Source organism: Calonectris borealis, chromosome 11 (assembly GCF_964195595.1).
Source record: "Calonectris borealis chromosome 11, bCalBor7.hap1.2, whole genome shotgun sequence".
NCBI classification, from domain to species: domain Eukaryota; kingdom Metazoa; phylum Chordata; class Aves; order Procellariiformes; family Procellariidae; genus Calonectris; species Calonectris borealis.
Window position 1 is genome coordinate 20,737,054 of NC_134322.1, and position 12,388 is coordinate 20,749,441.

General features: G+C 42.4%; 1 protein-coding gene across 6 annotated transcripts; it reads left to right on the forward strand.

Moving 5' to 3' along the window:
* The first annotated feature begins 63 nt into the window (after positions 1 to 63).
* FBXO22 (F-box protein 22) lies at positions 64 to 7,176 on the forward strand. Of its 6 annotated transcripts, none has more exons than XM_075160402.1 (8): positions 64 to 253; positions 383 to 515; positions 758 to 845; positions 1,264 to 1,359; positions 2,395 to 2,559; positions 3,552 to 3,717; positions 4,953 to 6,407; positions 6,776 to 7,176. In XM_075160402.1, exons 1-7 carry the CDS (start codon positions 150 to 152, stop codon positions 5,380 to 5,382), a joined length of 1,182 nt encoding a protein of 393 aa, XP_075016503.1. In that variant the 5' UTR covers positions 64 to 149; the 3' UTR covers positions 5,383 to 6,407; positions 6,776 to 7,176. The 6 variants fall into 6 exon arrangements, with proteins under 6 accessions (XP_075016503.1, XP_075016507.1, XP_075016505.1 ...); XM_075160406.1 differs by lacking the exon at positions 6,776 to 7,176 and adding an exon at positions 4,239 to 4,523 and having other exon boundaries at positions 78 to 253; positions 4,953 to 5,039; XM_075160404.1 differs by lacking the exon at positions 6,776 to 7,176 and having other exon boundaries at positions 78 to 253; positions 5,425 to 5,946.
* The last annotated feature ends 5,212 nt before the right edge of the window (positions 7,177 to 12,388 follow it).

A 12,388-nucleotide genomic window follows, 5' to 3' on the forward strand; every position in this document is an offset into this window, starting at 1 on the left:
GCGGCGGAAGTGTGGCTGCGCTTGCGGCGGCGTCCGCGCGTGACCGGAACTCCGCCCCGGGAGCGTCGGCGCGCGGGTGACGCAGCGCGCCGTCGGCGCGGCGGGGAAGGGGCGGCCGCGGGGGGCGGCTGGGCGGCGGCGGCGGTGCCATGGAGGCCGCCGCCAAGGGCGCCTTCGTCCTCGGCAACCTGGCCGAGGTGGTGGAGCGCGTCCTCGGCTTCCTGCCCACCAAGGCGCTGCTGCGCGCCGCCTGGTAAGGCGGGGGGCCGCGGGGGTGGGCGCCGCCGCGGCGCTTGGCTCCGGTTCCGAGGCAGCGGCGGCGGGGCCGGGGCCCGGGCCCGGGGCGGCCCCGCCGACGCGGTGTGTCCGTGGTGTGTTGCAGCGTCTGCCGGCTGTGGAGGGAGTGCGCCCGGCGCATCCTGCGGGCGCGGCAGCGCGTCGCCTGGGTGTCGGCGCTGGAGCCGGGCCCCGCCGAGAGCCACGCGCTGGTGCGCGCGCTGGCCCGCGAGCTGGAGGTGGGTGCGCGCGGGGGCCTCGCGCCCCGGCGGCGGCGTGAGGGACAGCGCCGCGGGGGGGGGGGGGGGGCGGCGCCCTCGCGCTTCCGGGAGGGCTCGCGCCAGCAGAGCGGGGCGGGGTGGGGAGCGGTTTCCCTCGGCTGCTCCTCCCGGTCCTGCTTCAGGAGCCCCCGCCCCCCGCGGAGCGGGCCTGGCGGAAGCGGAGCGTGCGCAGCCCTGCGGCTTCTCCCGTCTCTTCACAGAAGGTGCACGTGCTGCCCCAAACCGTGCTCTACGTCGCAGACGCAGAAACGTTCAGCGGGCACGAGGAGTGTCACGAGCAAAAGAAAGGTAAACCTGGAACTGCCTCGCCCCCGCGTCAGGAGGGGCTCGGGGCGCAAGAACAGCGCGTAGGGGAGAGTCAGCTGGGAGAGGAGTCGCTGAATTTCAATTTCGAGGGAAAGTAAATCTTTTGCAGAAAACGCGGCCACGTAGTTTCACATTTGTGCTAGGAAACACAGCTCACCGGTGTACGTTATTTTACACAGACGAGTTCCGTTCCCGTTCTCCAGAGGATACCGATTCTGTTGGCGTGCCCGTAGTGCTGCGCTCTTACCGATTAGTACGGATTTGCCATGTTGTTAACAGGGCAGCCGCGGATGGGCAGCGTGGGTTAAATAGGATGGGATTGACTGCAAGGTTTGTTCCAGTACCGTTCAGAACAACTGATTTTTACTTATCTTGCTTTTTTTCCTTCTTTTTTTAACAGCCAGGAAAAGAAACAGTAAAGAAACAGCAATTGCGCTCGAAAAATTGTTGCCAAAGCGATGTCAGGTTCTTGGACTGGTCACCCCAGGGATTGTAGGTAGGAGGAAAACGTGTGATTTTGTGAGAGATCCGCTGAAGGTGTCCAGTGTATCGCACGTCTCTTCCGTTTCCTGTTTATCACAATTTCATACATTTTTGAAAGCACGGTTCTGCAGACTGACAGGAGGGTTCTCACAGCGATTACCATGTTCTCCCACCTTGTTCAGCGCTAGCTTAAATTTTAAGGAGTTCACAGTGTCGCTGCTAAGTCACGTGGAGCTTAAATTCTTACTTCATGTGATGCAGTTATAATTAAAAGGGTTGATTTAATTGAGTAGGCAGCTTATTGCAATTTTTCCTGGCACTTTAATGTAATTATTGAATGTTTCTTGGATTTATCTATATTTTTCAGAGTCACTTTGTGACTAATGGTGCAGGACATCTTCAGTGCGTACCTGTTTGTTATGGTCTAGCAGGAGGCATACGCAATAACTATAGAAAATTCACAGCCTCCCTTGGCAGTCTTTTTCTAGTGCTTCACTTTTTTATCACTAGAAAGTTTTTTCCTTGTTTCTTGCCTTAAATTCTTTTCCCACAGCATAAGTAGGGTATTTGATTGTTGTCAGTAGCGTAATTCAATAATACATTCCCAATATTTGTGTCAGTTTGCTTTATACTGTCATCACGCGCTAGTATAACACCTTTCCCCATTTCACTTGTGGCCCTTAAAAATCTGAGTATGTTTGTGTACCTGCGGAAGTTGGCAGGAAGGCTTGAGACAGCTGTATTGCACAGTGCTTGTTTTCCAACTGATTTATATTTGGTGTGGCTGGGGGGAAATGTCCAAGTACATCCATGTCTCCTTGTCCAAAGTGACTTCAGCATGATCTATAGCCAGCAGGACTCCTACATGCTTCATCTTGCCAAAACATCAAAAAAATCACACCAGTTGTCAATTAGATATGTTGTTATGGAAACGAACTATCACGTTTCACGTTGTCTAAGCTGTTCTGCCTCTTTTAATCTGTGTTACAGTGTAGACAAAAGTATTAGAGTCGCTGAACGCAAGATGTCTGGTTTTGTATCGTTGTAGTTACCCCTATGGGTTCAAGCAGCAATCAACCTCAAGAAATTGAAGAGGGCGAAGCTGGGTTTGCTCTGTTGTTTCCCAAAATCGATGGGGTGAAAATTCATACCTTCCATTTTTCAAAAGACTTGAAGAACAGGGTCTTTGATGAAAGTAAATTTGCTGAAGCAGGTATGTCCTTGTTCTCCCCTTTATTTGGGCTTTCGTGCAGCGTTGTATTGCCCTTTTAGGCGCCAGCGTGGAAGCAAGAGCTTCTGTGCTAAGTCCATTTATCGAGCACGCTGTGGCTCTCTAAGGCTGCGGCTGGTAATTATGCATCTCTGTTCTTCCCATTCTCTGGAGTATTAAGTTATCCTGAGTATTGATCTCAGATGACCTCAGTTAGGTTCCAAGTGGAGCTGTTTGGAGGGAGCTGTTAGGTTCTGAGCAGCCTCTAAGTGGTTAAAAATAATGATAAATGAGTTTGTGCCATTGGGAGTGATTCCCATCACTGCAGTTTAGAAACAAGTGGGGAGGAGCTGCTTCTCTTCTCCAAAATAACTTTGCATTTAGATCCTAAGTCAGGTGGTGTGGCAACGAAAGGTAGAACAGAAGACAGCATATTTCAGTAAATACAGTTTACATTCCTCACGTCGCGCCCTCAGCAGGGTAGATCATTTATGAAGAGTAATGTAATGAGGGTTTCTGGGGTCTTCTGGGAACCTGGGAGCTTCTGCCTTGGGATAAGCAACTGGCTGATGTACGTAATGGATTTAATTTTCAGGTAAAGCTATTTATTGCATTGTAGTTCTTGTTGAATAACTCATACGCTCAGTTCTGGTCTGTAAAAGGACAATTAAAGCTGCCACGTAAAACTGAAGAGCTGTCCCTTCAGCGGCTGTGCTAAAACTCAAGTGCTCTGCGAAAGAAGTTGAAAGCTGGAGGAAGCAGATGCAGTCTTTTTTTCCTTGCTAGGTTCTTTTCAGAAATTCTCACTTACGTGGGGAATGCAGTCCAGCTCCTGAACACCTGGGCAACTTGTGTCTTGTTTTCCCAACTGCAGCAATGGAAAGCCATTACTAAAGGTGTGATGTATTATTTGAGGAGAGACTAGGCTGGCTGGACTTCAGGCGACAGGATTTGAAAATAAATAAGAGGATTGGTGTTCGTGTTTTTGTTTGTAGGTCTGAAGAATAACCCAGATCTCCGGGTGGTTCTTCTGTTTGGCTACAACTCCTGGAAGTCTGGAGCGACTCGATTTCTTCATCAAATAGTCAATCCTTTGAATGAGAAAAGTATCATCCTGGCTGGGGGACAAGTGGAGAGCTTTACATCACTGACCTCTGAGAAGTAGGTATCTTTTTCAAGGTAAATTGTAAAGAAGATTTAAAATGCGAGAAACACTGCAGAAGCCATAGCCTTTTAGTTACGTCACATTAGAAATGCCCATTAACAGTAATAAAATTACAATTTTTTTTTAAGAGAATGAAGTCCAACTGCTACACTGTGATCTAGCCAGAAAAGCTGGAAGCTTTGTAGGACTGTGTTACAAACTGGATTCTGGAAACCCAGCTAGGAGAAACCCACTGCGAAGGAGATTTCCAGCTTCAGATACCCCATGTGTGCTTACTGCAGTCGTGTTTACTCTCTGGCTTGCAGATAAATTATCACTCATTGTGACAGAGACCATTTACGTGAACATTTTGTTTCTATATCAGCCTCGTTTTGGTTCACGTTACAGAGCAGTAGCTGAACACTCAAACAGGACTGTGCCCCAGGAGCACACCCAATACCGCTGCCGCTGCTGAAGGACGTGGCACGCACAGGACCAGGCTAGATCTCGTCTGGCTTAAACCCCTTCCCTCCGCCAGGATCCCTGCAGGGCAGGCCGGGGCTGCGCTTGCTCCAGCTGCTCTGCTGCAGAGGGAGAGCCCTTTGTGCCATCTGACGCGCGGGTGCTGGTGCCTCCTCGCCGGGCGCCCCGTGCTGGGGTCTGCAGTGCGGATGTTGCCGCGGGCTCCTCTCATGCCAGCGTAGGTCTGGACTCCGTAGTAGTACCAGCATCTTTCTCACATCTGACGTATGCCAGCTGCAGCATTACTCCAGATAGGAGAGCTGACCATATATTAAATTATTGCTAATAAAAGCGTAAGTAGGTAAGTACTAAAACCAATGTGTCCTGGCCAACCAAGGAGACTTAAAGCTACATGGACCTGAAGCCATTACTGACTGCTGCCCTGGTTTGACTTGTAAATGCCGAGTATCTTTGCTTGAGTTTAACTAATAGTTTAGTTGGAATTACAGAGCTGGGACACACAAACTGCTGAATTTGGCATGTGTTTGAAAGGTAGGCGTACGCTTAATCCCTGGTAATGGATGTGAAAGTTTTTCCTTGTGGAAGGTTGCTTAAAAAAAAAAGGTTGCTAAAATGTGAAGGCTTTGGTTTGTTTTTTAACTATGGGTGGCTTTCAAAATCACTGGGATGTTGGCCTGCTTTGAAATCTACTTCTGCCACGGCAGAAGTTTATTCAGGTTGGAACTGGTCCCTGGAACGTTCTCTTAACTCGGTGCCTGTTGCCTTTCAGCAACAACGCCCAGCCCGGCGATGCCTGCGGGGTGGTGGGGCTGGCTTTCAGCGGTCCCCAGATCCAGAGTGCCACCGTCTTGTTAGACCAGGATGTAGCTGACGAGAGGACAGCAGAAGCCGCCATGCAGCGACTCAAAGCAGCAAACATCCCTGAGCGTAACACCATTGGCTTCATGTTTGCCTGTGTTGGCAGAGGATATCGGCATTATAAAACCAAAAGGAATATGGAAGCAGATGCCTTTAGGAAGTTTTTTCCAAACGTTCCCCTCTTTGGCTTTTTTGGACATGGGGAAATAGGATGTGATCGAATAGTTACTGGGAATTTCGTATTAAGAGAATGTAATGACATAAAGGATGACCTGCTTCATGGTTATACTACCGTTATGACTCTTATTCATCTTGGTTCAACTAAAGCAAACCAAGTGTAAATATGTTTTTAATGCTTCAGTGAGCTGTTTTTTTCATTCCAGAAAGCTGAGAAGTCTGGAAGAGTGGACATCTTGCAATCAAAACCCCTTCCAAAACATAAACATAATTTTGGTAATATTAACGAATCTTGTAGTTGGAATAGGGTTTAATATAATAGCTGCGAGAAGGCTTTGCATTTTGTGTAAACCCCTGTACATGTCAGAATTGGAGGTAAATGATATTTGATGGAATTCTGCAATTGAAGAAAGCCTCTTTCTTCCAAAATGAGAATGGTTTGCACAAATGGCAGTCGGAGTCCAAATATAAACATGTAGAAAGAAACAGTACTTTGATGTGCTCTATTTATGTACGTAAAACAGCCTAGAAAAACTACTGATGCATACTGGAATACTGATGCATAAAATCCACTATTTCCTGGATTTTATTTCAAGAGAGATGCACAACCTGCCCAGACTTGAGTCCTATTTACAGAACTGAATGGTTTTACTAGATACAATGAATGAAAATCTTTAGAGAAAAATAACAAAGCGTTCATTCAATAAAGATGAAAATATGTAAAAGTACCTTGCCTTCTATTCTTAGAGAGAAAGCTCTGATTTAAAGAGGTGTTGTCCAGTTATAAGCTCAACTTGTCTCACCATCTTTAACTGAATTTCAGTTGTCTTAAATATCTGGTTGAGAATAATATCTGATACTTCGTGTGTACCAGCAATTTCGTCTTTCTGTATTTAAGTTTACACAATCAAAATGCACTGGTTGCCTTTTCTTTTAGGTTCTCTTGTAGCATGATGCTCTCTGTTATAAACCTTTAAATCCAGAGTGCTAAAAATTAAGACTACCTGGTATCTTTAAGTTTCTTTAAAAAGTTTTTTGCTTTTTAATTTGAAATTGTGGGGCACGCAAGATCTGGCTATGTTCTATTTATATAGAGCCTTTAAACAAGACTTGTTTTTCCCATGTTTTTGGGAAAATTTTCCCACCTGTTTTGACTGTTGCAGCTGGAATGCAGTATTGCAAATTTCAAGTAAGTAAATTCAGCGTAGTCTCAGTATAACTAATAATATATTTGCTCCCTTTAAAATTCTTTCCTCCCTTTTATTTTCACTTAGTAATAGAATGACAAGAAAATAAGATTAATTTTGCGCCACTTCACCACACTTCTAAATGCCAAATCAGGCAACTGGCCTGTTTTCAGTGTAGTAAAATGAAAATACTTAGCTGTATGTTGTACAACAAAATAACAATATTTTGCTTTAAATGTACCAACCAAGACTACAGTTGGCAACTTTCTGCCCACGTCTAGTTAAAACTTTTCCTGAACTTGGCCTAACGAGCTAAGGTATAGGCATATCTGCCTAGCATAAGCCCATGAACTTTATCTTTTTGCTGTAGTAGAAGCAGATGAAGTGCGATCAACCACGTGTCCTGAACTACAGTGTAACATGTCCAGCAGTGTCCGAAGCAGCAGATGGTGAGCTCCAACGATGGTGCAGCAAAACAGGAAATGAGAGCGTGGTTTGAAGGGGCTGATCATCAGCTGCGGACACGTAGGAGGTAAACATAGTACAGAAAAGATGCTGGGGCGGGAACCCCAAGAGCCTGCACCAGAGTCCAAGATCATTTCTCCAACCTCAGGGAGTGGGGGTGAGCCCAGGGGACCCCAGAACCATGCACGGCATGGCTGGAACTGCTACGCTGTCTCTCCCAGAGCACATCATGTCTTCCAAGTGACAGGGAAGCGGTATAATTGATAAAATTGCAACATCTGTGATTAAAGTGTTTTGCTATCCAAATTCATTTTGCTTCCACACTGTCATTTGCTCTTCAACCACGACAACTCCTGAGGGAAACCAAAATATATTTGCTTAAAAGGTGCACATACCAAAAGGCAGTGCAAAATCTATACCTCTGTCACTCGAAAGATAACCATGAGATTTTAAAGTGGACAAAGTTAGTTAAATGAATATTCAGCAATTGAAGCAAATGTGAATAGCAGGACTGTTCTAAAGATAATTATCTGCAGTTACAGTGCTGATGGTAATATGTTTCCAGCAAGAGAATATAGTCCCTAAGTGACCACAACTGGGTTTTGTTTTTGTTGAGAAAAAAAGAAAACCTTCAAAGTCACAAGACCTGCAGGGAGGAGTGCTGGTTTTGCTGACAAAAGGTAGAAGTCTTTTTCCCCGTGCTTTGAATATGAATAATGTTTCGTTGCACGTTTTTTCTTAATGCATGTTTCAATTAAGTGAACTGTAGGTTTCAAAAGTGCAAAAAATAATAGGCAAGTGGTATGATGTATAACTTCATACTTGCACAACCAAAACAGCAATTACCAAACATAAAACTATTTTTTATTTTAAAATTACTAATCCAAAAATCCCCTCATTATAGGACATTTCTATAACGTGCAGTTGTAAGAAAGCAAGAATAATTTGATAAAGAGGAGCCAAATTATGCTAAATTGTCACAACTATACTCCAGAAAGCAATTTCAGTTAAAAACTGCAGAAAACTGCAAAGATAGTGAATTTGGGTTTTGTTACTGTGTCAGATTTGTTTTGGCCCACGTTAATACTGGAACAAGCCTTATTTTAACAGATGAATGAGTCAGACTGAATCATGCCCCCTTGGCAGGCAACAGTAAACCAAGATATGTAAATGACGCAGCCAAACTTGGACTTCCAGCGTGCAGCAGAGAAGACCGATAAGAATGTTAAACGTCAGACTAAATTTTGAAAAAAACAAGCGGTTACATAATATTCTTAATTAATTTTTAGTTGAAAGTCTACCTCAAAACTCACTCAGTGTCATTACCCACTCTTAGTTTATTTTTGTCTTTCTGAAAATGGAGAACTTCTTTCTACTAGAAGTAACTCTGTAGTGGTGCTCATTAGCTTTCATATAAGACACTAACTTTGATATCGCCCTAGGTTTTCTAAACCCCTAGTGTCTGGCCAAATGAGAGAACAAGTTAAAAAACATTTGCCATTCAGATGGTTCTGTTTTACTCAGTGGAATGATACAGGAAGATAAAGTTTGAGATCTGGAAGTTTGCATAGTTAGAAGTTATGATAGTAAACATGTAAATTTAAATGATCTTTTATATTACAATCTCTGAGCATTCTGCAAACATTAAGAAAATGTTCCCCCCCGTCTGATTATTTTTCATGATTATATTGTGGGGAAGATTTTTTTTTTTTACTGTATGAGTCTGTGGTGGATCTCTAAAATACATTCCATCTTAATACAGCAGTTGTATTTTGTGCACAGAAAAGCAGGTAAGATAAACTTTAGACTCTAATTATCAAATTTTTTACTTGAAATTTTTCCCGTTCCTAAGCCCATTTCTCAGCCAGACACAGGCTCCAGAAGAGGCTGTTGTTTCGGAGGGGCTCGGATTAGCCTTGAGGGTGTTCTGTCTAGCAATCTGTCTCCTGAACTACAGGCTCAAAGATGCGCAGCCAGGTAAACTGAGCTCACTTCTGGTGGTGGTGGTGGTGTGCCTTGCTCCTGTACCACAGTTTTACGTCAAACAAATGAGAGTTCAAACATTGTAGGACCCTTGTGCTGGTTATTTCATGCCTACCAGCACTTCGTAACAATGTAGGGTATTTTCCTAAACAGACAACATACAGCTACAGTGAAAAAATGGAAACTTTTTTTTCAAAGGAAAAGCGTAAGATAGGTTTGGATTATTTGGAAATGATATTACCTGCATACTTATGTTAGAATTAATAGCAGAGAAATAGCTAATTGGAATTTTTTTCCAAGTGCTTTGATAATTTAAGAGCAAAAATTTTATTCCCAAATCAATGGGATTTGTACTTCTAAACACTTTTAAAAAACAATTTATAAATTGCCATCATTACATTTCACGGCTAGAACCTCACTGAGATTAGCAGGTAGCACAAACTTCTCAAAATAAATGTTTCAGAGTGATTCATATCACTGAATCAGTGGCAGTCATGTCACCTTTTCAAGATAAATTTTCACAGCTATAAGAGTTAGAAACAGCTGTTTTAAAATAAGCTCGTCTTAGCTGAGTTGGCAGTATGGCAACAGTGAGAGCAAACACTAACCCCTTAAAACTCTCCTAGAATCTCCAGAACTGGTGAAAATGACTGAATAGTTTGAAACAGCAGCAAATTCCATGATGGAGAACACACAACGTAGATTCAAACTGCAGAGCCCTGTTAAAAACTGCCACCAGTTGATGTTCAGCTACATTTTTACAGCCCCATCATTTGCCTTTACAAAAGTTGTAGTCAAGATATCGTTACTTACATCAAGAGGATAATTTGAAAACAGTCTCTTTTAATGTACACTGAAAAAGAATGTTCAAATGCTACACAAACTGACATAGAGGTGCATTTAGAAGTGTTAGAAATTGATTGTAGTTTTAATCTGGGGGATGAAAACAGCAATATCTTCTTGTTATTTCAGGTTCTACAGCTGCAGGTTTTGTTTACACGCCCTTAGCTAGCTAGAAATAATTCCTGGTGAAAGGTTTTGTGGAGTATCAGTCCCAAAAATGGAACTGAGTGCCAACCTGCCTATCGGTATTTCACAAAATTCGTATTTGATACTTTACTATCAAGAAATTGCTCTCTCACATTACATACAGATTATGTTGTTACAATCACAAGAAAAGCAAGAACAGACTTTGGATACGCACAAGCAGATAATGTTACATACAATAATGAAAAAGTTTTTGGTTTTTTTTAAACATCTGTAGGCATGCACGTTTGGGTTTTTTTGTTTGCTCATTTTCCCCCAAAGTGCAGGAAATACTGCAGTACTTCCTTGAAAGAAGCACATTTTTCACTAATCTTAACCACAAAAAGCAAATAATTTATGTCTGGATTCTTTTGATTATTCCATATAATCTGAGATATAGGAATATTCCATCTCTTCATTTAAGTATATAGATGTCAACACAAGGCATTGTATTGAGTGAGGTACAGTAAACATACACATCCTGGTAATCTAAATAACATTGCCAGAGAATCCTAACACAATTTAGTTCTAGTTTTTTCCCCAAACTTATACAGATAAATCTTCATTAATATCCCTGGGTTTGAATATGGTCGTAGTACAAGTGAAAACTCTTATCCAAACTAATCCACAGTCTTTTCAGTTTTTACTGGAAATAGCTTGATGTCCTTTAAATCTGAAAGGATGCTAAATACCAAAGGAACATAATGGAGGCGTTTGGTTTGTTTTGTTTTTTAATGTAGAAGAGTTGGGTGTCCCATGTTAAATCCATAACCACCTTTGGCTAAAGCTCTCCCTCTCCCTGGGCAGTCCCTTCTAGGTACATATCTCCTGATACAGAATTTGCTGAACACGTAACAGGATTTTTTAGCCTTTTAGGTAAGCTCACTGCTTTTCCTTTCTGCCTGGACTCTGGTGAGTTCGGTAGCTCCTAGTCAGAACACTCACAACAGAAAGCAATGGCGCACACACCATTTCTATTGCGATAAGTTCTCTCCCCCATTTCTTCTCTGCTTTCCATTTTCAAATAACTGAGTCATAGTATCAGAGCCCCTCTACTGCTCTTTAAAAATGCAGGGCCAGGAGGAAAATATTTTTTTTTAGTGCATTAAATTGTGAAGGGGTGGCACAACATTGAAGGTACCTTTAAAATGGGAAGTGCTACCGAACGGACTTCCCGGTGGTTGTCTTCCTGCTTAATATTTAACAATATAAATCAAAAGACTACGCAGTACAAAGAAATCCTCTTGTTTTCTTGGAACAGCCATTTCTCCTTCTCCTTTCATTGCACTTTGCCCCAGTGTTTGTTTGGGCTACTAATGAAAAAAAATTATATACTGAGTAACATATAAGCAACCTTTTATTTAGGTCTATAAAGAGATTTCCTGCCAATGGCTGGCATTTCGTTCTGCAAGTGATCAAAAGATTTTTGCAACACATTATGAAGAGACCTTTACTACAAGATTCTGGAAGGAAAACATGATCCTCAGGTATAAAAGAATTTTTGCCATAACACTATAATAAATTGTTGTGTAATCATGTTAGTGGAGGTTCCTAGGAAATTAGTCTTTTCCCCTTTTCCTCCCTCCGTAACCTTTCAACTGGTGGAGGGGTAGTTTTAAAGACATGAGATCTTATGTTTCAGGAAAACAGGAGTCAAGCAGAGGAGAGAGACCTTATTACTCGTTCCTGCATATACACATAACACTATTTTTCAGACTCCAGTGACTCCAACCAGAAGATCTGATCCATTGGAACCGGTGTTTCCTTAGCTTTACTGCTCACAGGACTACTTGCTTAATTTTGTAAGCAAGCATTGCTAAATAGTGTTGTACTATTTTATTAAATTATATGTAATGTTGGCTACCCTGTACTTTCTGTGGCATTTGACCATCTTAAAATGAATTTGTAGCCTGATCTCATTTTGACCTGAACGTCAAATTCACAAAGCTTGTGAACTGAAATAATTAATTTTAGAAGCTGTAATGTTCTCAAATGCAATGGGTTTGAAGCAGTCTGAATCGCTAATAGGATTTCATTCAAAGATAACATTGTTTCATAAATCAGCTTGTTTGCATTTAAACATGGTTTTGGTTTATTCATCCTCACTTCTTGTACAAATTGTTTCCCGAATAATGCAAACAAGATTGGTAACAGTGAATAACTATTCCATGTTTGTCTAGAAAGCTGAGAGGGTTCTAAGATTTTATAGTGTACAACTTCATTCCATTTATTTCTTACATCTTCTATTAATATTTCCTTCCCAAATTTCCACTTAAGATGACCACAAGCCTTTTCCTTCTTCAATGAAAAAAGTATACCAAACTTTAACATTATTAAGCCTGAATGTCTCATGATCAATAACATATGGAAGTGATCTAAGAGCAGTCGTCTCTGACTAATTTTCACTGAGGCTATGCAAAGTACTTTAGATAACACTGATTCTAATGTAGCTGTCAGTACCGCTACCAATCTCCTAAACTCTGTATTTAACAGTGGCGTGTCCCTATGT